The sequence below is a fragment of the Podarcis erhardii genome, assembly GCF_964252035.2.
Source record: "Podarcis erhardii genome assembly, chromosome: 10".
NCBI classification, from domain to species: Eukaryota; Metazoa; Chordata; class Lepidosauria; order Squamata; family Lacertidae; genus Podarcis; species Podarcis erhardii.
Genome location: NC_138500.1, coordinates 71,192,370 through 71,219,788, shown reverse-complemented (window position 1 = coordinate 71,219,788; position 27,419 = coordinate 71,192,370). Strand labels below are relative to the sequence as shown.

Here is a 27,419-nt window from a genome sequence, read left to right as displayed (position 1 = left end):
TCATGCATATAAAACCCCTAACTTGCTAGGGGAATAGGGACAGAGCACCAATGAAAAGGGCAGACTTTAATATTGCATAGAAGAAACACTCCAGTACAGGTGAAGGGAAGGGTTAAAAGAGAGCCTTGCTTTAATGGTGGAAGGTGGTTTGGCCACTGCCTACAGCAGCCAAAAGGTGAAAGTGAGTGAGGCAAAAACAAGGAAAAATAAAATAATAGAATTCCCTCCACTGGAATAAATTAAAATCACATTAATTGGAACAAATGTTTAAAAAGGAGCACAGTTCCCTTATCTGAATGTGCTGTCAGGGCTTCCCAGTCCTTTGATGGCACCTGGCCCTTTCAGTATGCCCCACTCTGGACCAGCAGGCACCCACTGGGCAATGACTCCTGAGAAGAACACATTCGGACATTGCCTCAAGACTCCACCTGTGGAAGAAGGATGCTGCCAAGAAGGGGAGACAGGGCAGATATAAAAATCTTCAGAAAGAGAGAAGAATGTGGGTGAAATCCAGTGGAAATACAGGCAACAGGTTAGATAATCAGGCTGCTCAAATATTTTTTTTTATATATATAAATATTTATTAAAGTTTTTGAATACAATACATAAATAATAAACAACATTACTTATATCATAACATAGTTTCATCACTTCTTTGGACTCCCTCACGTCTCCCGCTCCCACTTACATCGTTATAAAATTTTTCCAAGCAAATTATCATCTTGTTTAGAACCGCTCATTTAAATAAAATCTAGCAGTTCTCCAAAAAATTTATATTTTCCTTAATCTCACTTATCGTCAAATTCAAATCTAATTCAGTGGTGGACAATTATTTATGATCTAGCATCCTTCTTAACATTCAACCAAATTACAATATTTTTGTAGATAAATCTTAAATTTCTTCCAGTCTTCTTCAACCCTCTCTTCTCCCAGGTCTCGGATTCTGCCAGTCATCTCGGCCAATTGCATATAGTCCATCAGCTGCATCTGCCACTCTTCCAGTGTGGGTAGATCTTGAGTTTTCCAGTTCTTAGCGATGAGTATCCTTGCTGCCGTTGTTGCATACATAAAAAATGTTCGGTCCTTCTTTAACACCTTCTGGCCGACCATACCCAGAAGGAAGGCTTCTGGTTTCTTAGTGAAGGTATACTTAAATACCTTTTTCAACTCATTATAAATCATTTCCCAGAAGGCCTTCACTTTAGGCAGGCTGCCCAAATAAGGCATCTCTTCAGGTATTGGCTTAAAGTGATCCTTGCTTCTTGTGAGAGGTCTTTTTCAGGCAGTTAGTCCCATCAGGTGTGATCTGAGAGCAGCATTAGAAATTAGCCAGGCACCAGGTGCATTTTGCTACTGGCATGGGTCCAATTGTGACCATGTAGAGATTTCTGGGTGCCAAGTTGGCAACCACAGTTAAAAAACCTTTGCCTTAGTCCATAGATAATACAATTTCCATTGTGCTTGTTTCTCCCTTTTCCATACTGGAAACAAGTTGATTGTTGTAAGAGCAAGCTACAGCCAAGCAATGTAGCTGAGATCATAGAATTGCAGTGCTGGAAGGGACCCTGAGGGTCATCTAGTCCAGAATAGACATTCTGTTGTGGTGACTGCAACACAGGTTTAAAGCGCCATTTAGCCCCTCACCTGTATACCTGAGTTTCTAACACTGTCTGAGAGGTGATACCAACAACCTATGCTTATCTAGCTCTCTGGGGGAAATAGTAATGAAATAGAAAAGACTCCATTCTCTTTGGGAAGGAGCCTCCCATGGAACTGTGAGGCAACTCTGGGAAGAACTGATGACCTCAGAGCTTGGAACTTACTAACAAGGAGACTGGTCAGGAAAAATAAGACTCAGTAACAAAATGTTTTGTAAATGACTTTGTATATTTTGAACTAATAGAAAACCAATAGAATGGAATTTAAAAAGACAACAACTTAGATATTCTGAAGAAACCACAAGACTGAAGCAGTCCTGAGAAGAAGAGGTAAAGGACTTGCTGATGGGAACAATCTAGGGGAAGCAAATAATGTGAAGTAATACTGCTGGAATGAAACACTGCTGAAAGCTGACTAGACATGAGCTAGTGCCTTTGTTTGGACCCCTTTGCTTGGCATGGTCCATGGTCCCTTTGACATTCCTCTTCCACAGGAGCCACCTGTTCATTTTTACAAAAAGTTCTCATTTAAATCAATACTGTTGGAAAATTTCTAATGTAATCCATTACAACTGTCCTGAGTTCCCCAGCCAACCCACTGCTGGCTCAATGTTCAGTCCTGCCAAACTGACCATATACAGTCTATTCAGTTACCCTGGAGTTGTCATGTGGAATCAAGAAAATAAATCTTGTTTTTAAAAAAACTTCAACTGAAGCAGCCAACATGTGGAGTGACCTTTCTTTTTACCAGATATTGCCTCTGACTCAACCCTTCTGGTTGCTTTTGGTGGCGATCAGATTAACTGGAGTGCGATCAAAAGTTCCCGATCAGTTGACTAGATCCAATTCCTGTCAAAAGCAGTGTCAGAGTCAAAGGCACTATCTGATAAAAAGTAAAGTTGACAGAAAAAGGCACCATGTTCACACAGTTCCACATTCAAGATGCAATGGCAAAGGAATAATTGGGATTATACTATTGCCTTAAAACACACTCCTCTTTGTTCCTTTGCAGCCACCATTTTAACTTTCCTGTGTCTGACATCAGGTGATGGGAGTGGGTGTTGTCAACAAAAGCCTTTATTCTGTTTAGGCCTTGACTGAAGTCTGGTACTTGCAGATCCCTGGGTAACAGAGAACATGGTTTCTGGTGACAACTCAGCTCTCACTAATTAGGATGAGATCATGGATTGAGTGCACCCGCGTTATCTAGCTATGGCTGGTAGCTAGCTCCAGGTCAGCATGGAGACCTGCTTAATTACAACTATGTATCTGTGAGAATGCAGCAACTCAAATACTGGAAATTTTCAGCCAACCGAGCTTCTGACCAGTTGGGAAATTTGGGCTCAGTTGCTAAACCATTTTCTATATGTCCCAGTTGTTCCTATGCGGAGAACGAAATAAGCTCCTGAGAAGCCCATTTAAACAAATGTATATACTGTACATATACTGCAAGTTACTAGAAAACTTCTGAGTTATAATATACAAGTGACATAAAATAAACAGTAATTGACCAAGCAATTCAAAACCTACAAGTGAACAGAAGTTTTTCCCATCTGCTTTAAAATAATGTAGGATGCCAAAAGCAGCAGCTGGTTTGCATCAGCTGAGAGAGGGCATCCCACTTCAGCATTAAAACATTATGCAAGAAGCACATCAAGATCAAGGGCAGCTAATGCAACAAAATTCCACACAAAAAGGACTGTCATCACAGAAAGAGGGCAAAGTTACTGCATCATTGCAGTAGAGACAGAGATCTAATCACAGGTCATTGTACAAGGCACTATGAAAACAACTCTTGCTCTACACACTCTGGGCAAAACTCTTTTAGCAAAGCATAAAAAGCACAAAGAAAGAAAGAAACTAATCACTTTCAAAAACAATTATGATGTAATAATTGTTTGCCAAATCCATTACATGCACTATGACACAGAAAGCTTTGAATGATAGAAAGGAGGCTGTACAGATATTTATTAGCATGTTCCTTTTTCATTATCTCCCAAGAGTTCAAAGAAAGATGTCTGAAAAGAGTTTGTCAGCAACAATACTAAAAATACAATACAGTAGACTTCCAGCTTATCAATTTATCATTAAAAATTGAAAGCTTTTCTTTTTAAATTGTAGAAACAACAGACCATGAAGATGGTTTACAGCAACAATGCCAACCATTTTAGTGTTGAAAGAAATGGAAAAGGCATTCTGAAACACACCATTGTGTATTGGGGATAGGTGTTTCACCAAGCCCTGAAATGTAAGTTTTACTGGATTACGAAACAAGAGATTTCGTAAGAGATTACTAAACATAGGATTTGGAATCAGAAGAGTAATTTCAAATGTTGAAAAATACAGACTACATTCAGGTATTTGGTCCAGGAGTACAATCTGGCTGTCTGACATGCTTTGACATTTATGTTCACGATATAGTCTTTCAAGTTCTAGATCAGTTAAAATGTGATTAATTTTTGGAAATATACATGATCAAGGAACTGCACAAACATGTGAAATAGTAGAAAGGCTTATTTAAGCTTCTGCAAACTTCCTACTTTCTCATATCCACAAAGATCAGCATGAGGGTTAGAATCAGAAATTATGGGTTGTTATGACACCAATTAACATTTAAGAAATAAAACAGTCATGCTAATTATTCTGAAGGGTGGGATAGCATATAAACAATATTAAAATTTCCCACTTCTAGACATTTCCTTCAAATATGCATCAGACTGGGTCCAACAGGGCTGACTCCCAGGTAAGGCTGCAAACCTGTGAAAACATATGATAAAAATCTGAATTTTTTAATAGTATTATCAAGAGTAGCTAAATAATTATAGGATGCAGCTTCAATCTGTCTGTGGCTGCCCTGTATGGTGATTCATTCAACTACAGGCAGCAGCCTTCTCAGTGATAAACCTTCCATACTAACATCCCACTCATGCTAACCACTGGATCTTTGTCAGTAGGAAGAAGTATAAAAGTTTTTGTTTTCAAGGTGAGGTTTGCTCAAGCAACAATGTCTTCCTGAATACTGGCATTTTCCTACATCTTTGGTTAGTCACTGGTCTTGACTTCTCCTTTGTCCCAGTTTCCAGTTCATGGCTCACTCCAGACTCCTGCCTGTCACAGCACAGCACTGACAATATCCAAATATATTGCTACATCTTAATTATAAGGATATTTTATGAGCTTTCTTCACTGAAAGGTACTGTATATTCTTTGTGCAGTATGTTACTGAGGTCAGCAAATCATATATAAACCAAGATTCAAAAAACTTTCCGAATGTTTACTGCTGTTGATGGTTTTCAACATTCCCTTCCAATTTTCTGAAACAGTAAAATACTAAAATATACCCTTAGTACCTTCAAGAGTAGAAGTCTTACTCTCCATCTCAAATACATTTCTCATATATATTTCTCTCTCTCTCTCTCTCTCCCTCTCCCCCCCCTCTCTCTCTCTCTCACACACACACACACACACACACATACACAGACATATATGCACATATACATATACATATACATACATACACACCAAACAATACAACCCTATGAGCCAAATTATATATGGTATACGTTCTTAGCTTGAGTTCAAACAAGAAGTGGTTTTTTATTATTTATTTTTATGTTTTCTGCTACATTTCAATGCCCTACAGACAACTCCCAATTTATGCAGGAGTTGTGTTCCAAGGCACTGTGTGTTTAAGTGAAATCTCGTATAACACCATTGAAAAAGCATGGAAACACCCCATTCTGTTCCCATCCCTCCCCCTTTTGTGATATTTTTGGGTCACTTCCAGGTTCAGTGTGATGCGCATGTGCACACACAAATTGGATGCACCTAAATAGGCGGCTGCCTGTACTAAAAATGTATGGGAGTTTACATCACTAGTCTTGTAAAGGTAAATAACTGCATGCAATTTTAGCCAGCATAATGCACACACTGCATATGTTTTGGCATTCTCTGCTATTCCAGTTCTCTAATTCTGGGCACTCTCATATGGTGAGTACAGGAATTCTGCAAACTCTGGAACAGCATTAGTTTTAAAATTGTGCTGTTTGCTCCCATTCACTACAACAAAGCCACACACTAACACAATATTACTATATCACTGATAGCTTCAGCAGTCTCTCTCAAAATGCATGGCTTCTAGAAGTGTGTATGACCACTGTTTTAATATTAAATGTGATGTGGTTCCAATTCACTTAATTGAAGACATAAAGCTAAAAGTAAAATGTTCATTATGACAAGATACTGAATGTATGTTCCATCCTTCCATATAAGCAGTTTCAAAGAGACAGTTTGTTTGGGACCGTTGCATTCATAATTTGCAGCTGGACAGAAAGTTGCACCACTTCCATCTCAAGTATTCAGTTGCAAAACTCTTTCCTTCCCTACTCATTTGCCTTCCTCTCGCAACTGCTACTAGCTGCTCCTGGGGGGGACTGTCCCAATGCAAAACACCTCAGATATTGTCACAACCTCCTACTGTCCCAAAGGAAAAGGCAGAAGCCTGACAGTCAAACAGTGAGGAAGAGCATGTTCATATTTTAGAGAAATATATTAAGACAAAGCTTACAGCACAGTGAACACACTTTTGAGATCTCTTTATGTATCATGCACCCCTGGCTTTATCTCAATTAACTTGCAAAGTCAAGGAGTCATTCAGGAGGAAATGTTGGCAAGAGATTATCAGATAAAGGGAGGAATTGAAAGGTCACAGATAAAATAGTGACAACCTAAGTAAGAGGGAGAAGATATTTTAAAAATTGTCATAGATAATTAGAAGATTACTAAATGGCATTAGAAATGCTTTACAAACCTCAAATGTTTTACCCTGGTCAGTTCTTTCCAAACCACATAAAGTCATCAAACTTTATAGTGAAAAGAAACACCTAACTGTAAAAACTCCAGAGGAAGTGAAAGAATTCATTCATTCCATTTATATGCTGCTTTTCTGCCAAAGGCACCCAAGGTGGTTTACAATTTTAAAGGACTAAAACAAATGACATAACATTTAAAGTTGGCCGGGGTGGGGGACAGATCTCCTTAACAACTACAGTTTAAAACATGCTGATGATATTATTTCTCAAGTAAATGTAATTGAAGTAGTGAGAAAACATTAGTTTGTTCCAGGGTCCAAGAGTATCCTCTTATCTTACGAACATTATGCACCAGGTAACCTGGAAAAACTTGTGCCCTGCAACCACTTGAGCTCTACTCATGTTCAGTTTTCATATTATTTATTAATACTTATTACAAAGATGGAAAGAATGTTCATGTTTTAATGTGAAAACAATTTTGTCCTTTCTTCTGGAAATGTCTGATCATTCATTTTAAATAAATATGAAAATGATCAGGAAGCAATTAAAAAGATTGTAGCATCTTGGCAGGTATACAGAAAACAAAAAAGACCTATCTCCTTTAAAAAAAAAAAAAAACAATTATACTTTACAAAAGGCATGCAGGATAAATAATCAAGTTATTTGATTATGATCATTTGTTAAGTCTATTAATTGCAAAACTAATGGTTTTTTAAATAACTATAGCAACCAGTTGCCCTACATGATTGTTTAGCAAGTCCATCAGTTTCAAAACAGAAAACTTACCTGTATCAATTCACTATACCTAGCAATAGAAAGCTGGTATCTATTAACTCACTTATATACCCAATTTCTTCCTCCAAATTTGAACCTAGATTTGGGCCACATGGATAAGCAGCACAAAGGAGCAAAACCAGCCGTTGCAATCCAAGTTTTGAACCCAAATACCAGTTTCTTAGTTGTCCACCAAAATCTCAAAGATTGTCTCTTGTCCAATAACTTATGGCAAGTGACAATTCTTTTCACACAAGCAGCAGGCCTCCTTTCTAATTTGCTTCAGCTTTTCCTTCCTACAGTTATCAGCATTGATCATTCCAACTGTAAATGCCCCTTTTTTGTCCACATTTATCAGAACGGGAGCTCATCTTTGCTTTTCCAACTGCCAATCACCACAGGCTGCAATATGTCTGCTTCAGCAAAGTTAGAGCAAAGCAAGAAGGCCTGTACAGGTTAAACAATAGACTCTTACTTTTTATTCCCAGCATTTTATGTTTATGTATGAAGTAGTATTTTTATTTGGCAGAATATTCCAGCATGCAATTCTGCATCTGAGTCCCAAAGTGGCACTGTCTTTTGAGTCTCATGAGCTATTCCTGAATGTCTGAATTAGCTGAGAGAAAGAAGAGCCAACTGCTGACAAGAGAGAAAATCTTGTGAAAGCAGGACAATGGGGAGAGGTGAGAAGGAAAAGAAGGGCATTCTGGAAGCAATTTTAAAAAAAAACCTTGTGCTTAATCTAGCAGGATGTGTTGATGTGTGTGTAAAATATTGGGGGAGGGGTCACTTATCATAAATAAAAACTAGAAAATGTGCTCATCTGCAGGTTCTGAATATAATTTTGGTTCCCAGTTTGCAACTCATTGTCTACCCTATAAATTTAATACATACATACATACATACATACATACATACATACATACATACGGTAAAGGGAACCCTGACCATTAGGTCCAGTCGTGACCAACTCTGGGGTTGCAGAGCTCATCTCGCTTTATTGGCCAAGGGAGCCGGCGTACAGCTTCCAGGTCATGTGGCCAGCATGACTACACTGCTTCTGGCAAACCAGAGCAGCGCACAGAAATGCCGTTTACCTTCCCGCCAGAGCGGTACCTATTTATCTACTTGCACTTTGACGTGCTTTCGAACTGCTAGGTTGGCAGGAGCAGGGACCAAGCAACAGGAGCTCACCCCGTCGCGGGGATTCGAACTGCCGACCTTCTGATCGGCAAGTCCTAGGCTCAGTGGTTTAACCCACAGCGCCACCCGCGTCCTACAGACATACATGCATAGACTTAATAAATAATTTTTAAATACCACAATGGATTAAGCATTTAGAAACATGAAGAACTGTGAGCTGCATATGGAATTTAGAGCAAAGGAGATGTTCTATTGCTTATGCATATCACAGCAAGCCAAGATTTGAAGTTAAAAAGGCTCTCTGGCATTAACTCAACACGGATTATGTAGCACTTTGTACCATTCCCAATTCTAGATGTCAGTTTCAGAGATTGAGAAATAAGAAGCATCTTACAGATGACTTCATGTCACCAGCAAAGTTGTCTTTAAAAAAAAGTCTTCTTCTCCAATTACGTTGTCGGTTGGGGCATCATTTAGTTGATGCTGCATCCATCCTTTGCCACAGATTTGGCACCCTCTCCTCCCTTGAAAGCATGACCTACTTTATAAACTGTCCCCAAATTTCCAACATCTCCACTAAAAGAATTAGTAGGTTCTTTATGTAAACTATCATTTATGTTAATTTGAAATGTTTCATTGTGTGTTATTAATAGAAGTGTGCCCTCTTAAAAGCCAGGTAAACAAAACATGTTCTGACTATGTATCATATGCATCAATGTGGACTAGTGTTGTAAGAATAAAGTCATAAAAGAGCAAAGCCAGAACCATTCCCCTCCCTCACACACACATTAAGATATTTTTAGAACAAATAAGACTGAGAACTGATATTTTGAGTATCAAAATTTTTGGAAACAAAGCACAGAGTGACAGAGAAAATGAAATATTTGTTCAGTGTTTGTAAACTATTTTTCAAGAACTAGAAATATTACGTCCATTTTTCCTGTATTTATGAAATTTAACATAATATGAAAACAAAAGAAAAGAAAAACCACATATACAGGATTTAAAAGCTTAACAGACATAATCTGTAAAAAATGGATAAATTATAACACTATACAGTTGCAAATCATTAATAAATTTATTATTCAATAAACAAAGATAATCTTTCTATGAACCTCTTGATATAAGATCTAAAATAACTTTTTGGAAAATATGTTTAACAAAATTAACTATTTCCCAAATCTTCTTAAACCACCCAGATTTGTGTAATGCATGTTTTCGTACAATTAGCAACAACTATTTCTAAAAGTGTAAGTACCAATAACCAATGATTAATTTTAAATATACCTGTTCTACTTACTCTTTTAGAAAACCTAGTAAAACTTTTCCAGAATCCAAAGTTAAATCAAATTAAGGGGGTACTGTCTATTAGACAAAATCTATTTTCATGCATCTTTAAAAAAGCTGTGTTAAAAAATTATCATGAGAAGATTGTTCAACATATTTGAATAAATAGTACTAGGTGTATGTGAAGTTAAATACCACCTACACTAAGTTTTCATCTAAGTCTGTGCTGATCAAATTTGTTGCTTCATAACAGAAAATTCATATCCATTCTTTATCTTGCATATTGCAATTTAGAACTTTATCTATACTGACTTTTCTCAATACTGTATTCAACTTACTCATAAGTAAGTCCCATTGTGTTCAAAGCATTTACTACCAGTTAAGTGCAAAGAGGATTAGTTTCATTTTGCACAAGTTCAGTACTGTCATTTCTGGCAAATATCATTTTGATCTAACTCAGTTCAAAACACAATATTCAAGACATTCCAAGTGAAATCTGAAAATAGTAACATGTAAATATATATTTACTGTTCTGGTAAGAATAAGCAGTAACATTTTCTGTATGGATTTATGTATCTTGTTGTAGCACAGCTTTCAGAATCTGATTGGCTTTTTCACTAAAACCTGAAGGTCCACCAAACAGGGATGGGGCAGAATAGTTAATCAGAAAAAGTTGGAAACACTCTTAAGAATTTAGGTACAGTCCAGAAATTTGTCATCAGCATTAAAACCAAATTCTCTTGAATAGTTTAAGCATTGCAGATACTGAAAAGGAATCTGCTGGTGTAAGAGCAGAAAGACAAGATAATAAAGTAAAAATAAATTCTGGCTCTGTGAGCCATTTCAAATGTCTAAGCAACTGCTTCAAAAGTTTTGCACTTTTTTATTAAAAAGTACTGTCACATTGATTTTATTTTCTACTATAATATAAATGTTGTATTAAATTTGGTTATCTTCTTTTCTGTAACTTTGTGATCCTGTTTTGTATTTATATGTTTGAATGTTTATTAGAAATTGCCCATGTTATTTAGCTGAATAGTAAAAATAAAATATTAACTTACAACTAAAACAAGTAATGATTAAATCATTTAAACAAAGAGCTAGGACAATGAGTTTCGAGTCATATCTTGAAAACAGAAAGCTCTATCCTAGCCATTTCACCATGAATGTATTAACATAATGAGATCGTTCTAAATTCATGATCTCAGTGACAGGTACAGACTTGACTTTTAAACGAGTTCTGTAAATGTCAAAACTACCCCATCAGTGACCACACAGCATTTTTAAATGAACATAGGCTCATGCTAAAATTAAATATATAAATAAGGCCCTACAAGAAATGATTTTCTTGTTCCCTGGGCAACAACAGGGCAACTCCTCAAGCTTTGGAAACCTTTTGTTTTCATAGCTCACACTCATATGTTCACCCAACTTCAGAACATTAGTTGAGTGTGGGTTGAGATGTGGACATTAAACTACTGTGCTGAGACACTGAGCAACCCAACCCCTTACCCCTCCTTTTCAAATAAGTAAAAATGCAGGAACCAGGATCCTGCCTCTCAAACATGGAAAGCATTTCTGTGCATGTTAGCTCTCCAGTAACCAAAAGAATTAAATCCAACAAATATATTCAGAGGATTTACAGTTTAAGTAGTACAGAATATATAATTGTTCAGTTACACCTTGGCTTAGATTGACAGCCATGACACCTTAAATTGCAGTCTATGAGACACAACATGAAAACAACAATTCTCTGACAACATCTACCTCTTTTTTATATTTATGTGTCAAGGAGAGGGGAAAACGTTACAGCTATTCAGATTAAGATCAGCTGTACTTTGCATTTCCCAATTGTGTAGAGTTTAGTTATGTTTCTTTGCTTCTGTATTGGAAAAGCTCTATAACAGCTAACCCTTTTATTGAAAAGGATTCTGAAGTGTTATAAAATCAATTCATCAATGCCTAGTAATTTAAAGTTTAGCTTTTGAAGCAATATTTTCACACCTCCTTTGGAAGCATTGGTGTTGAACCTGGTCAGACACAAGCAGATGGAGATTTCTATACGAGAAGGCACTTTAGCAGTTAGGAGTTTTCCAAGAAGTCAAACAAGAGACTAATTGGTGGAGCCACAGAGAATCTCCCTCTTCCTTCCTTTCCACGACACCAGAAGTCTTCGTCTGCTGTACAAGCAAGGAAAAGTTAGACTACAAGTGCTTCTGCAGCAACAGAACCCCTGCACTGTTCTAGAGCTTGGGTTTCTGATGTGGTACTCTCAGGCACAAATGGGTTCTTACTAGAGGCCGGGTCATTTTCCATACTCTAGAAACACTCCCTAGTACAAAGCACTTTTATAATACCATTTAAACATGCATTAGTGCTCCAACACTGGGAAATCAAGTGATGAAATCCCTGTGAAAGGAAAAGGAGGCCTGGATAAATTAATCTTGACACACTAATCGCCTGGACTGTACTTCATATTCAGAGATGCATAAGACTATCCAGGTTGTTTGGTCAGCTGTCACTACCATAAGAAACAAGCATCTTTCAGAAAGTTTGCTACTACTCTGAAAAGCCAAATATATCTACAATTTATTACATTTTATTCCACATATCCTCTAAAAAGGAGGTTAGATGACTCTCGGGATACCGTTCAACTCTACAATTGTATGAGTCTATGAAACACTTTAGTGTGGAGTACATAGTTTCCCTTCCCTTCTCTCCACTCACACAAACACTTTTTACTTTCTTGTAACTTTATAAGATAGGTTAGGCTGAGAGATAACAACTGGCCCAAGGTCACCTAGTAAACTACATGGCTGAACCTGCTTCTAGCCAATCCAAGTTCAACACTATCTGACACACCATGCTAACAACAATCTATGGGTTACAAAAGCTCTAAGTGGAATACAACATTAATTAGAAATATTAGGAAAGCATTCTTCATACTGGTGTGATTAGAAGACCAGTCATGTATTATTATTTTTACTAGACTGAATGTCTAGAGTTATTTTTTTCCATCTGTTGTACACCAAAAGCATGACAGGTGGAATAGAGTAAAGAAAATCAATTATTTTCCAGTTTACAGAAATTTTGCTATGTTTACCTGGATATAATACATATTCACACTACAAACTTGAATAACCTGTGATGTGCCTCAAAACTGCTCTTGTACAATCATTAAAAGAAAAATGTGATACCTATAGACTTAAAGATAGAAGCATTCTGGGTAAGTTAAAAGAAGTGAAAGGTTTACTGCTGAGCATTGAAAGCAAATGTAAAGTTAAGCACTGTTTGAAAAGGACAAGAATCTACGTACATGGTTTTACAACTGAAGTTACATGTGATAGGGCAGCCATACGGCTTTTATACACGTTTGCCCAGTTCACACATGCAGTTGCAGAAGGCTGGTGGTGGTGCCTTTTTGTTTTTTACATGAAAGGAGCATACAGGTGAGGAGAACTGAAGTATTTCCTGGTTTACTTTACTGTGCTTCACTGGTTTACTGAATTTTGTCCCCAACTTGGCTTCCCACCCAGGATCAGAGATGGGCTTTAAAAAAATTCTCCAGATATCAGAGCATAACAAGATAAGCTGAAAAGTGGATAGTTTCACTCCACTCACCCTTGAGCTTCATTTTATATAAACAAGCTCCACACCCACACCTTATATGTGAAGAGGGCAGACACGTGGCAGCCTCATCACATTTAGTCAGGTCCTCAAGTATTTCTCCCCCACTCTATGTAGCCTTTATCTGTGATAGATATCCTGCCACTAAACAACAACTAAGACCAATGTAGTGCCGTTCCTTACAAAAAGATCAATAGGAACATCTCATTTGACAAAAAAATTGGATTAATATTTAAGGACACAAGTGAACCTCAGCATTCCACAATGATTATTTTTCAATGAACTGACGAATCGAAGGCTGCAATCAAATGTATATCTGACAGTAAACCCTAGACTCAGTGAGACTTATTTCTGAGTAAATATTTTTTACTCAACACTGTAAATCTCCTTTTAGTGTAATCCAGAAATTTCATAGATCAATACTGTCCTATTGAATCAACAGGGGTGAGCTGCAAAATGCAACTTTGCAATGTTAACCACCACGAACTATTCATCTCTAAAATGTATCCATATCGACTTAGCACTGTTCTGCACTACAGTTAAGGCTTGCTAAGACAGAGGTGGGGAAACTTCTCTTCCAAGCAACATGCACTGTAGCAGAGGTGAAAGTGGGCAAAGCAACAAATGTAATTTTTGCCTTTCTATAGTATGCTAGTTTCTACACACACTCCTCTTTATTCTCCACCCAGGCAAGCAAGACGAATTATCAGAGCTCAATGGCATGTTTCAGCCATGAAAAAACTCTTGGGAGTAAAAAACAGTTAGTAAAGGATGTGGTCTGGGGAGAGTTCTGAGGGCCAGACAGAGAGTCCTGCAGGCCAAACATTCCCCATCCCTGTTCCAACATGTTAAATTCTGTTGCCTGCACTTCTGAAAAAAGGAGTCCATTTCTATACACCAGCTAAGATGGATACTACTAAACTCCTGTTGGCAACAAATGTATCAGTCTGTCCATTTGCTATTCTATTAAGCAATAATTGTGTGTGGTTCTGGGGTGCATTTAGTATTCTTGCCAGCTGCATGCATGGAAGAGAATATACATGTTTGTTCTTAAGCTATATTATGGTGGTCCCCCTTGACATCACTCGTTATTGGCTTGCAGATTTCCAGAAGTGCAAGTCAAGGAGCTAATCCCGCCAACTAACACTGATCCTACCACACCCCATTTCTTTGCACCTGAAATTTATGTAAGCCTATGCTGGTTCAGTTATCTAGATTTAGCCAAGCTGCCAAGTTCCCTATACAGTACTGAAGTAAAGAGCCAGACTTCTCAGCTGCATCAGTACCAAGTGGAGTCTAATAATGCTGCAACTGGGCAAGGTCAGTTAGACAGTTAAATTGTTTGGGAACAAGTGCCGTTTACTTCCCCATAAATAAGCACAAAACTGGGCTAGCTGCATCCTATCCAGCTCAAAGACATATTGATATTAGATAGGATATCAAACAGCTTTTATATGATCATCCCATTGGGATTTTAAAAGCAGAAGAAGTTGCGCTCAAGTTTACAGCACTTTTATAGTTTCCATAATCATTAGGTGACTGCATTATGGCTGAAACCGTATATGCTGCAAAATACAAGTCAGCCATTTCTAGTTTTAAAATGAAAAACAACATTTTGAACTCAGCACATCATTTCGAACATTCAAAACACTTACACTGGCGTTCCTACCACAGGGCATGAGCTATCAATATTAACCCACTTAATAAATGCAGCCTTTCAATGAGACATTAATGTATATACTCATAATCAAAATTTAATCCGAACCATAAAACGGCATTTCATTGTTAAGGTGCCCACCTGACTCTTTGCCGCCAGCTACAAGGCACCCTTATTTCCCTAATAGGTCTGAAAACCTCAGGCCTCTGGCTGGCAGCTTCCACCCACGGCAGTGGCCGTTTCCACACCCCCTTTTTGACAGGAGCCGCCAGACCGCGCTGCCGTAGCCGCTTTCCCTGCAAAGGGTACCCGCCACCAGCAACACGACAGACCCCCCGCCGACGGGGCCCACCAGCCTCAAGTCACCCCCAGGCGTAGCCCCGATAAGGCAGGCCGAAGGGCACCCCCCACCCCCCGAGACACGCGGCGAAGCAGCGAGCCAACGTGTTCGTTCCCCGTGCCGCCGAGTCAGCCATTCCGGTGTCAGACTCGCTAAAGAGAGCAACCATTTCCTTTTCCCTCCTGAACGCGGCTGCCTTTCCTGGGAGCCCCGAGTCGGCGCGGCGGGTAGGCCGCTCTCGACGTTTCCCCGCACCCCCGGGTCCCACTCCGCTCACCTTCCTGGCGGTGGCTGTGGCGGTGGCGGTGCTGCTGCTGTTGCCGCCGCAGCAGCGCTTTCACGTCGCCGTTCTCCTCCCGGCCAGCCGCGCTCGGGCCGCCGCCGCCTCCTCCCGCCGCCGCCGCCACCATGGACGCCCCAGGCAGGGCCCCGAGTTTCCTCTTCTCCTTGTCCCGCTTCTCCTTGGGCCTCTTGGTCTTGCTGCCGCCGCCGGCGCTGGTGCTGTTGCTGCCGCCGCCTCCGTCGGCGCCCGAGGCCAGGCAGCGGTGGGAGGGCGGCGGAGGCGGCGGCGGCGGCAGCAGCAACTTGTGGGGCAGCTGAGGCGGGAAAACGAAAGACCCGCCGCTGCTCGCCGCGCTCCCGCCGCCGCCGCCGCCCGAAGAGAACGCCGTGAAACTCCACACGGCGGGGCTTCCGTGTCCGACCGGGGTTGGCGCCCCTGGTATGTGCGGCGGCGGCGGCGGCGGCGGCTGTTGCTGCTGCCTATTACCGCCGCCGCCGCCGCCGCCCTCGCCGTTAACGCGCTTAGGCCCCTTGAGCGTCCGCTCTTCTGCTCCCTTCAGGCGCTTGGCAGCTGGCGGGAAGCCGCGCGGAGAGGCCCTGCTCTCTGCCGCCAAGTTCGAGGAGAAGGGCTCCGGCTGCGGCGCCACCACCGCGCCTCGTCCGGGACTCGGTGGCGCCGCCATTTTGAGATGCTGCTTGTATTTACCTCACGGCGCTCGTCGCTTGAGAGAGCCCGGGCGGGAGAGGGAGGAGGGGAGAAAGAGAGGGGGCGGGCTCACGGCCCGCGAGCGCCACTCTCCCCTCCCAATGGAAGCGGCGCCAGGATTGGACGGACAAAGAAAGCCGCCAATCGCCGAGCGGGGTTTGAACTCGGGCCGCTGCTGGTCGCTTTCCCACAGCAGCAGCAGCAGCAGCGGCGGCGGCTGCCGCGAGTGGCGCAGTTAGCAAGGGGAGGCAGGGCGAGTCGGAGCTTGCCGCGGATTCCGCGCGTTACTTCAGGTGGTTTAGGGGCAGCGAGAGGCGGCGGCGAAGCTGGAGAGGCGACCGGCCACCTGGGAAAGGGCGGCGGAGGCGGCGTCTGCGTCTTCCATCTCCGCGGCGGGTTAAATTTCCTTCCTTCCTCTCCGCGGCGGCTGCGTTGCTCGGGTGGCGGAGCGCGGCTCTTCCCACGTTGCCCTTCAGAAACGGGTAACGTTCAGCCGAGGGTTGCAGGCGAGAGCAGACGACTTTCGCTCGCCCAAAACAGGCGCTTGCGCTTAACCGGGCCGCGCTCTCGTCTCTTGAACGGGGCTTCTGAGGGCTGAGGGCGGCCGCCATCTTAGAAGAGGCATCTCTCCCTCCCCTCTTCCCTTCCCTCTCCCTCACACAAGAGAATGACCCCTCCTAAGATGGTGCCCGTGTACAAAAACCATTACGGTGTCGTCGTCGTCGTCCGAGAACAGTATGAGATATACAGAGACGTGTGTACATTATTATTTTTGAGAGCTGTTTAGCAGTAGGTTGCAGTTAAGGCCTACTAAACTCAGGGCGGGGGGCTTGTTTCTGAGGAGGTGGCCTGACTTCTAATGCTTTCAGGTGGCTAAAGCGTTTCATGCGCGCTGCCTGGCTGCGATCCTTCCAACAGCCCAGCAAGGCAGGCGTGGGGGACCCGGGGTCTTGCGCATTTTGCTGGGATTTCAAGGCCCACGTGGCCCAGCCAGGGGTAGGCAAGCAGGGATGGGAGTTGTAGTCCAATAAGACCAGGACTCGGAGAGGAAGGCAGTGTCAGCCTGTGCATGGCAGGGAGGTGGGAGCGGGACTGGTGCTGAAGAGGAAGGGGGCAGGTGGGATGGGCAGAGGTTTGCACTGCAGGGCCACAAGCAAGGACACTTGCCTGGAGACAAACACTGTTGAACACCGTGGGCTTTGCTTTGGAGTAAACATGCAGAAGTTGATGTTGTAAATTTTGTGCAGCAGCCAAAGATAGTTAAAAGTGGATTAGTTGCCTCCCTCTGTTCTTGCAATAACTCTGGTTAAATAGTTGATGAGGTGATATATTCTTGTCCTGTGCCCACCTCAAGCGGAAATCATTTTTCCTCCTTACAATGCTGGTGTACAGTTACAGTATGCATAATTATGTATTTATGTGTGAATGCTTTTAAAACTCAAAAAAACCCCTGAAGCTCTTCCTACACAAATGGTATTTTAAAAATTAAGAATAAGATCAAATATAGTATACTTGGGGGACCATTATTAAATAATGCTTAAATATAACTTACTACCATACCTCAAAATAATCTAGCTTTCTTGCTCTGGATAGTGGCTAATGCAAATAAAGTTTCTATGTACGAGGGTCGCTCATTAAAGATTTCCCTTGACCCACTTCCAGTTATCGTAGGAGGATTAAATTGCATGTGTAATGTGGTAATTTGTAGCTCTGAACTCCTAACAATTTCTGTGCTACAAATGCTAATGTGGAGTAGTGTCTGATAATGGAACCAGTCAAATGCAGAGCGGTTATCAGATTCCTGTACTTGAAAGAGCGCACATCACAGGAGACGTTTGATGAGATGAAAGGGACTTATGGGGAGGATGCCCCATCGTATGACGTAGTCAAGCACTGGCATCATCAGTTCAAGTGTGGCCGGACTTCAGTGGAAACAGCTGCCATTCCTGGGCAACCACAGTCCGCCATTGATGAAGACACCATCCAGCAGGTGGAGGTTGCTGTTTTGGAGGATCCCTGCATAACTGTTTGCAGATGTCAAGATCAGTGTGGGACCAATGCGGAGTAATGATGATAGATTTCCTGGAAAGGGTATAACAATTACTGGGACATACTACACTTCACTGCTGCAGAAATTGCGAAAGGCCATCAAAATCGAGAGGCCATGAAGTTATTTTTGGAAGGGCAAGTTTTCCCCAGACGATAACAAGTCGTGGCTTCTGAGGCAAACTGCTGACTTCTATAGACAAGGTCTCCACAGCTGCATAAAGCAATGAGAAGTTTGTGGCTCTTGCTGATAGCAATGTAGAGAAGGACTAATAATTTCCCCAGTTTTGTTTGTCTTAGTCTGTGGGAAGTACTTCAGGGGAAATCTTTAATGAGTGCCTCTCGGATGTATTCATGATCTATCTTTCCATCATTTCCACCATATATGTATGAATCTCCTTTTGTTTTGTTACACAACCAGCACTTTCCATTCACCTTCTCTCTTACCATTCTATTTCCCCAAAGACTCCAATAAATTAATCCAAATTGGATAGCCATTTGTCATGGAGGCTTTAGTTGAGATTCTTGTATAGCAGGGGGTTAAATTAGATGACCCTGTGGATCTCTTCCAATTCTGCAATTCTTTGATTCCATGAAATACAGTGGTGCCCCGCAAGACGAATGCCTCGCAAGACGAAAAACTCGCTAGACGAAAGGGTTTTCCGTTTTTTGAGTCGTTCCGCAAGACAAATTTCCCTATGGGCTTGCTTCGCAAGACGAAACTTCTTGCGAGTTTTTTCCTTTTTCTTTAAGCCGCTAATAGCCGTGCATCGCAAGACGAAAAAACTGCAAGACGAAGAGACTCACGGAACGGATTAATTTCGTCTTGCGAGGCACCACTGTACTCATTTGCACCTTGTGCTTCTGCATAGGCCTAATATTGGTATTCCTCAAAGCACTACACATGTCAAAATTTCTGCTTCATAATACTTTTCTAAATGGGGATTCTCAGTCCTCCTTACAGGCTACAATTGCTGTTATTTATTTGCACTTTTTTCTATCTAGATAAACTTAGATATAATTTCTTGCCATTCTTGTCTAGTGTAAAACTTGTAAATTTTGGAACAGATATATAAGCTAGGCTCTCCCCCCTCCCCCAAAAAAATTCATTCATAAAAGCCCTACTCCAATCTATCTTACGCTATTTCCACATTCAGGGCTAAACATGTCATTATTTTGTTTTTATACAGTATGTATAGCATCCTCCTCACGTTCATCAACATCATCATCTTCAAGAACCTCAAGGCAACTTGCATATAAAAACAAGAATCACTAAAAACAGAAAAGTCAATCCTTAAAATACAATTAAACATTACTAGGATTATAACTGTATACATATATAACACCTGTTTAAAACATTACAATAAAAACAGCATGGCACCAGCGCTTTAATGAAAAGGAGTCAATTCCAAAAAGCCTATAGAAGCAAGAAAGTCTTCACCTCCTGGCAGAAGGTCAGCAAGGAGGAAGCCAGTGTAGCTTCTCTAGGAAGCAGACCAGATCCAGGTGCTTTTGGAAGAAATTGATTTTCTGGATCCATTTCAATTGGGGCTTAGGCCCGGTTTTGGCACAGAATCTGCTGTGGTCACCCTGTATGATGACCTCCGTCAAGAGAGAGAGACAAGGGAAACACATCCCTGTTAATTCTTCTCGACCTCTCAGCGGCTTTCAGTACCATCAACCATGGTATCCTTCTGGAGCGACTCTCCAAACTAGGGGTGGGTGACACGGCTTTGCAGTGGTTTCAGTCCTGCTTGGATGGTCGTTCCCAGAGGGTGTTGCTTAGGGAATGCTTTTCAGCCCCACGGAACCTTCAATGTGGGGTTCCACTGGGCTCAATCCTATCCCCTACGTTGTTTAACATCTACATGAAACTGCTGGGTGGGGTTATCCAGAGGTTTGGAGTATGTTGTCAGCAGTATGCTGATGGCACTCAGCTCTATTTCTCCTTTACATCTGCAGGTCAGGCAGTGGAAGTGCTGGACCATCGTCTTGCCTCAGTAATGGACTGGATGAGAGCCAACAAACTGAAGCTCAATCCAGATAAGACTGAGGCACTGTTAGTGGGTGTTTCCATAGAGCAGATAGGCAGGAGATCGCCTGCTCTTGCTGGGGTTACACTTCCTCTGAAGGAGCAGGTTCATAGCTTGGGAGTACTCCTGGATCCTTTGGTGTCACTCGAGGCTCTGGTGGTCCATCTAAGCTCCTGTTTTTGTAAAGGGACCTCTGGCAGTTAAGTCCAGTCGCGAACCACTCTGGGGTTGCGGCGCTCGTCTCGCTTTACAGGCTGAGGGAGCCGACGTTTATCCACAGATAGTTTTTCTGGGTCATGGGGCCATCATGACTAAGCCGCTTCTGGCAAAACCAGAGCAGTACACGGAAACACTGTTTACCTTCCTGCTGGAGTGGTACCTATTTATCTACTTCCACTTTTGGCGTGCTTTTGAACTGCTAGGTTGGCAGGAGCTGGGACCAAGCAATGGGAGCTCACCCTGTCGCAGGGACTCAAACCGCCAACCTTTTGATCAGCAAGCCCAAGGCTCGGTTGTTTAGACCTATATCTTGATAGGGATAGCCTAACTACTGTTGTCTATGTTCTAGTAACCTCAGGGTTAGATTACTGCAATGTGTTATATGTAGGGCTTCCTCTGAAGACACTTTGGAAACTTGAGCTAGTGCAGAATTCAGTGGCCAGGTTGCTCACTGGAGCAAGACGGTTTGAGCATATTACACTGATCCTGGTCCGACTGCACTGGCTACCAATTAGTTTCCAGGCCCAATTCTAAGTGCTGGTTTTGACCTATAAAGGCAAATGGCTCAGGACTGCAATACCTCAAGGACTGCCTCTCTCCATATGAACCCTAGGATCAACTTCTGAAACTCTTTTTCGTGCCTCCTTGAGAGGTTTGGAAAATGGGCCTTCTCTGCAGTGGTTCCATGTCTGGAATGCTCTCCCCAGAGAAGTTCACCTGGCACTTTCATAATACACCTTTAGGCACCAGGCAAAAACGTTCCTTTTTAACCATGCCTTTGGTTGATTTCATTGACAAATCCTAAGCCCTTTTAAAACTTGGGGTTTTTGGGGGGTTATTAGGTGGTTTTTATTTTGATTATATATTTTGTGGTGTTATATTTTGATTTTGTTCTGTGAACCACCCTGAGACCTCCGGGTATAGGGCGGTATAAAAATTTAATAATAATAATAAAAGGAGTTCCAAAGTCTGGGAGCAGCCACCAAGAAGGCCCTCATTACAGTTCTTCCTTTAATGAACCATTCTTATATTTTTTATATATTTATCAATTACTTCAATTAGTCATTGGTTCAATTACATCAATTGCTATTAGTCTATCCACTAATAGTAGTTTTAAAAAATAGTCAAAGAATAAGATTATTGGTCTTTAGTCTATTTTTCCTACATTTTCCCCATGTTTCCGCCTTGTTGCAATAGTCACATTTTTAACAGGCTAGTGGTTACTAGAAATCTGTCCTGTGAATTGCAGTCATGTCTCCCAGTCACTATGCTGAAAGAATGCAGAGATTATAGTTATATTCCAGGTTAGTCCAGAATGTATGGTATCTGTATTGGGTGTATGAATCTATTTCAGATTTTCCTGCCCTAGTACAATTATTATGGTATTAATACCATATAACTATTTCTGGGTAAGGGGTATCCTCATGGTTTCCATAGTTCCTTATATAAAACTTATATAAAAAGAATAAGGGTGGAGATGCTTCAAATGTGTCATGAAGCAGTAAAGCCTGCTAAACTTTATATGTGGTTTTGCGGGGGATTTACAGAAGGAAATAGCAGGCCTAGTAAAACTTGTATTTGCAATCAGTTTAAAAGCTGATGTATTTGCAGGACTTCCGGAGGCGGCACGAAGGGTAATGGCTGCCCTTTCCTAACCGGGGAAGGGAGCTCTGCTTGAGAAAGGGTCGTCCGCTACGGCGAAGCGGAGACCCGCAAAGGAAAACCGCAGGCGGCAGAAGCCTGCGGTCCTGGGACCCGGCGGGCGCCAGTAGCGGCCCCCAAAACGTTGAAGGAACCCCGTAAGGGGCTCCGGATCGCGGAGGAGGCTGCGGCGCTGAGGGTCGTTCCGCAATCGGCGGAGTGAAGCCGCGTAGCTGTTGCCAGTGAGCGCTGACCTTTCTTCCTGAAATTTTTGCTTTGAAAACAACAACCCGTGAGTAAATAATTGACTGTATGCAATTTGGAACTTTAAAGGATTAAATTTGGCTGAAAGCGGAGTGACGAAAAACAGGAAGTCCGTCTTCCGCTCCCGTTGAACTTGAACGCAAAGAGCTGGAGGAGTGGAGGCAAAGAGAGACCTTTTAAACTATTTGATCTGAGCATCCATTGAACTTTATTTTAAGTGGAATAACAATTTTATGTGCTGGACTTTATGAATTTTAGCTGCATGGGGATATCTTTCTTCTTTTGGAGCTACATTTTAACTAAAAACCCCAGGTGCTGGAGCTGCCTGAGAAATTGAGCTGTCAGTTTGCAGTTTGCAGTTTGGATACTTTGAATCTGAACTTTGAAACAATCTGAGAGAGTCTGAACTTGCTACTTTGAGGCATTTGGATTACCAGTTTGCACCATCAGAAACACTGTTGCTGTATTAAACCCTAACTCTGCTGAAAAAATTTTTATTGAAGGTTCTTGGACTTAGAAACCTGATTTTATTTTAACTGAAATTGATCTCTTCCTTGAAATATTTTAAACTCCCCCTAGAGGACTTGGAACTTATAGCAGTGACTTTTATTTTACTTTCCTTTTCCCGGCCCTCTGTTGACTGTTACCATCTGGGCCGCTGCTTTCTCATGGGAACAACTCAGCTTGACCTTGACTTTTAGATAACTTTGGAATGAGTGGTGCAAGAAGGAGAGGAAGAACTAAACAAACAACTTTGACAACTTTAACCGCAGCCTCACAGGCACGTAGATCATCTGTGCCTACTTTGCCTTCTGAGGAGGAAGCTGCCTCTCTGCCACGGGCAGGGGAGGGAGAAACTGAGGAATTACAATTGGAAGATATGGCCTCAGGGGCAAGCACTGCTATTTTAGAGAAAATTTTTGAAAAATTAGAATCTTTGGACAAGAAAGTAGAATCTTTGGACAAGAAGGCCGATGAGCAAACATACAAAATTGAGCAGAACACAGAATGTTTAAATAAATTATCTGGACAAGTTGCACAGAATACTCAAGCAATTGGAGAACTGAAGGAGGCTGCAGGGGAAAATCGGAAATTGGCTGAAGATACCAGCCAAAAACTTGAAAATCTAGAACAAGAGGTAAGACCACTCTGCAAACAAGTAGGTGAACACCAGACTTATTTATCTATGATTGAACTGCGGAACCGGGAGAGCAATTTAAGGATAAGAGCAATACCAGAAGTGGAAGAAGGTAACCTAGCTGAGTTTTTGACCAAAGAATTTTCCAAATTTTGGAGCTTAGAGGAAAAGGATTTTAAAATTGTTTCAGCTTTTAGGCTCGGAAGACTTATAAAGAAAGAGAAGGGGTATCCTCATGGTTTCCATAGTTCCTTATATAAAACTTATATAAAAAGAATAAGGGTGGAGATGCTTCAAATGTGTCATGAAGCAGTAAAGCCTGCTAAACTTTATATGTGGTTTTGCGGGGGATTTACAGAAGGAAATAGCAGGCCTAGTAAAACTTGTATTTGCAATCAGTTTAAAAGCTGATGTATTTGCAATCAGTTTAAATGTTTTTTGACAGTCTCACCCTGCAGGGCCAGTAGTGTTTAGGTCGGGAAGCCTGCAGCCCTCCAAATGTTGCTAGACTACAGGTTCTTATTCACTGCACATTGGAACAGTAGTGGACAGTGGAACAGTTAAGATTAAATTGTACTAATTTCTGCCCTAAATAGTTATTTTTAAAAAGCTTACAGTAGAAGTCTAAGTAGTCTTCTAGACATATTTAAATTAATGAACATGATGAGTTAGGTTCATTAATTTTGATGGCCCTTCTCTGAGTAAAACTCAGCTGACTGCCATGTTTAGCATAAAAGTGGCAAGAGAACAGGCAGCTAAACTGATTTTTGCTGCTAATTTGACTACAATTATTGACCTAGCAGACACTTTGAAAGTGGCAGAACATCTATTAGGCTTCCATATCTCTTTGCCAAACTTAGCTGAATTGGTGGGTTTTGTGATGGCAACTGTATCTAATGTAGGAAATGCAAAAATTGCCTCCCACAACTTCACAGAGCTTTATGTGGTACTGTTCTACAAAAACATTTGCATTTGAACATAAATCCCATTAAACTCTTTGGGATTTATTTCTGGGTAAACATTTAAAGGAGCAGTCTTCACATATCACCAAATTGTTCATTTGTTTGGGATAAGTCCAACATACTTAGTAGTTAACTTAGGGTGGGGATTGCCAGTGGTGGTTGGTCTCATCTTTTTCAGTCCAATGGCTCAGTGTTTTTTGTTGTTCTTTTAACAAGGAAAAAAGTGGAATGTCTAGTTTCTTTATAATTAAACTTGTCTCTTACACATACCCTAATGATCAAGTAAATTGAACTTCTAAGTTTGCTTAACAATCACTGGTCAACAACAAATTTGTTGTCTGTGTTTTTTCAGCTGATGTAGGACGAATCTGATGAGCTGAATCCAAAAATCACATTGGTTTTGCTCAATCAGGTCAAGTTTTTGAGCTATGGCCACATGTCGTTTTTTTTTACGTTTTTGTTCACATGTACGCTTGTGTGGAGCATTTTAGAAGAAGTTGGTGGGGGTAAAATGCCATGTTGAATAATTGTATTGATTGGAAATGATTATTTTAATGACAAGAAGTATTCAGGTCCGATAGCTCTGGGTGATTATGTCGAAAAGGGATCAGTTTGAAGTCATAAAACCTCAAAATCTTCCATAAATTGGTGCGGCAAAGCATAAAGTTGGGGGATCAAAACTAAGTTAATGGGGCAGCCGCCCCACAAAGTGTATAGGGAACTCTACCTATTTTTGTTTTGCAGGTGAATGAGATGACTTCAGCCAGAAGATCGTGCAGAAATAAGCCCAACGTGTTCTGCTACATATGTGGAGAATACACCATTGCTGCTAATAGGAAGCCAGTCACAAGTTTCATAAGGCGTGCTTACCATTCTTATTTTGGTATTAAATTTGGTGACCAGGATAAAGCTTGGGCGCCACACATGGTGTGCAAGGCATGCACCGAGACTCTACGTGGGTGGACCAATGGCAAGAGGAGTCTGAACTTTGGAATTCCCATGGTTTGGAGGGAACCGACAAACCATGTCACTGACTGCTACTTCTGCGCTGTTGATGTGACAGGGATCAACAGAAAAAACCGGAGCAGCCTCAAGTATCCTGATCTTCAATCAGCAAGTCGTCCTGTAGCTCATTGTGATGAAATTCCAGTGCCTATCTTCGGAGAACTTCCTGACATTAGTGACGAAGATGCCTCAAGTGTTGAAGGACATGAAGAAGAAGAAGTGGTTCTTGAAGATGATGCTCCACATCCATTTTCCCAAAAGGAGTTGAATGATCTAATTCGCGACCTCAGCTTGTCAAAGGACTCTGCCGAACTGTTGGCATCCAGATTGAAGGAAAAAAACCTCCTCTCTGACAAAGAGACTCTGAAGAGAGACCTCCCTGCCGCTGAGCGTTCCAGGAGTTCCCAGAAACGGAAGTTCAAGCCCTGAAGTTTGAAAAATCGTGAAGCAACATGCAATTTACGTGTACTTACCTTTATCAATGCCCACCATTCAGTTTACAGTAATCGATGTTTCTATCAGGTAATCAATATATGTTGTTGGAAAAACATTTTTTTCTCTTAAAAACACATTTAGGATGATATGTGTTGACAAAAATCAGCTGATAATGCCACAAAAATGTAATCGATTTTGTCACGAGATCTGATTTTTTCAAATCAACATAGCACAAAAACCTGACCTGATGGAGAGAAACGGATGCCATTTCCTGATTCAGCAGTGCAAAAATACCCTAAATCAGTTGTAGAAATCTAGACAACATTCAAAAAGTAAAAAATTGTTGCCCAGTGATAGTTAAAGCATTTGAAAGCAATCATTTTCTATTTGTTTAAAAATAAGTACTGTAAGTAATATATCATTCATTTTGCCCCCTCTTTCTATACTCACAGAAGTCATCTCTGACTAGAAAAAATTGTATTTTGGCTTGTCTATTAAATGTTGCAGGTTTAAGGTGCTTTAATGTGACTCATGAGAGACTTCTCAGTTTGAGAATCTACAATAAATGAGGTAGAATTTCTGATTAATACTGTTTTAAGTATAGTCCAAACTTGGAGGTATGAGTAGGCTAGGGATATAGCATCCTATATAATAGAGTGAACTTGATGAACAAGTTTCCAAAAACAGGTTGATTCAGCTGCAACAATTCCTCAGAGTTACAAAAACAAGCCTAGCTCTTCCTGCCTTTTCTCCCCTCTCCCTCCCTGAGCCTGTGCACCTGTGGAGAAATTGTAAGCTCTTGGTTCCATTTTGGATTACTGCAGGATGCTGGGTTGACTGAGTCAGGATGAACTGTGGTTAATCACAAAAAATAGCCTACAAAGGTTCCTTGTTTTCACTTACCATAGCTAAGATTGGAAAATGTTTAATTTTGAGATATGATGAAGGGTGTGCAAGGGTGGTGGGAGGCTAGATGTATTGTCCCATGTCAAAGCATTACATGTTAGGATGCAGCCACTGGGAGTGGGCATAGCAGTTATATAGGTAGGATCCAGAGAATGAAGAATATTGTCTTGAGTTTATTCTATACTTTTCCACTGTTGTCACACGGATAAGGCAAACTGGCTGTTTCCTGACGTCAGTCGCATTACAGTGTAAGCTGTCTAATGTAAATTTATGAGATAACTAGGGAAAAAATGGAGGTGCTGCAGGCAAAGAATGAAGAACATGTGGATGAACATATTTATAGATACATCACATCCATCTCAACTTATGGGAACCAATAATGAGAAAATGCACAGTACATTTGTCTCTGGAGCTAATGACTTCACTTGGTGACAAAACACTGCAAATTTTGCATTGCTTATTCACAAAGGCAGAATTTGAAAATG

At 41.3% G+C, this 27,419-nt stretch overlaps 2 protein-coding genes across 2 annotated transcripts in view; one reads left to right on the top strand and one right to left on the bottom strand.

Moving 5' to 3' along the window:
- The window catches only part of RSBN1L (round spermatid basic protein 1 like), a 41,420-nt gene extending 25,143 nt beyond the window's left edge, over positions 1 to 16,277 (bottom strand). Inside the window, exon 1 of the mRNA XM_081879115.1 lies at positions 15,575 to 16,277. Coding sequence (XP_081735241.1) covers positions 15,575 to 16,262 — 688 coding nt within the window. The 5' untranslated portion in view covers positions 16,263 to 16,277. The remainder of the gene's footprint in view (positions 1 to 15,574) is intronic.
- A 189-nt stretch (positions 16,278 to 16,466) lies between these two features.
- LOC309351486 (uncharacterized protein) lies at positions 16,467 to 27,419 on the top strand. Its single transcript, XM_081879241.1, has 2 exons — positions 16,467 to 16,681; positions 25,333 to 27,419. The coding sequence occupies exon 2, from the start codon at positions 25,342 to 25,344 to the stop codon at positions 26,020 to 26,022; it is 681 nt and encodes a 226-aa protein (XP_081735367.1). The 5' UTR covers positions 16,467 to 16,681; positions 25,333 to 25,341; the 3' UTR covers positions 26,023 to 27,419.

Bases quoted from the DNA above. Each gene is read 5' to 3' on its own strand.
- LOC309351486 (XM_081879241.1), top strand. From the start codon at position 25,342: ATGACTTCAGCCAGAAGATCGTGCAGAAATAAGCCCAACGTGTTCTGC.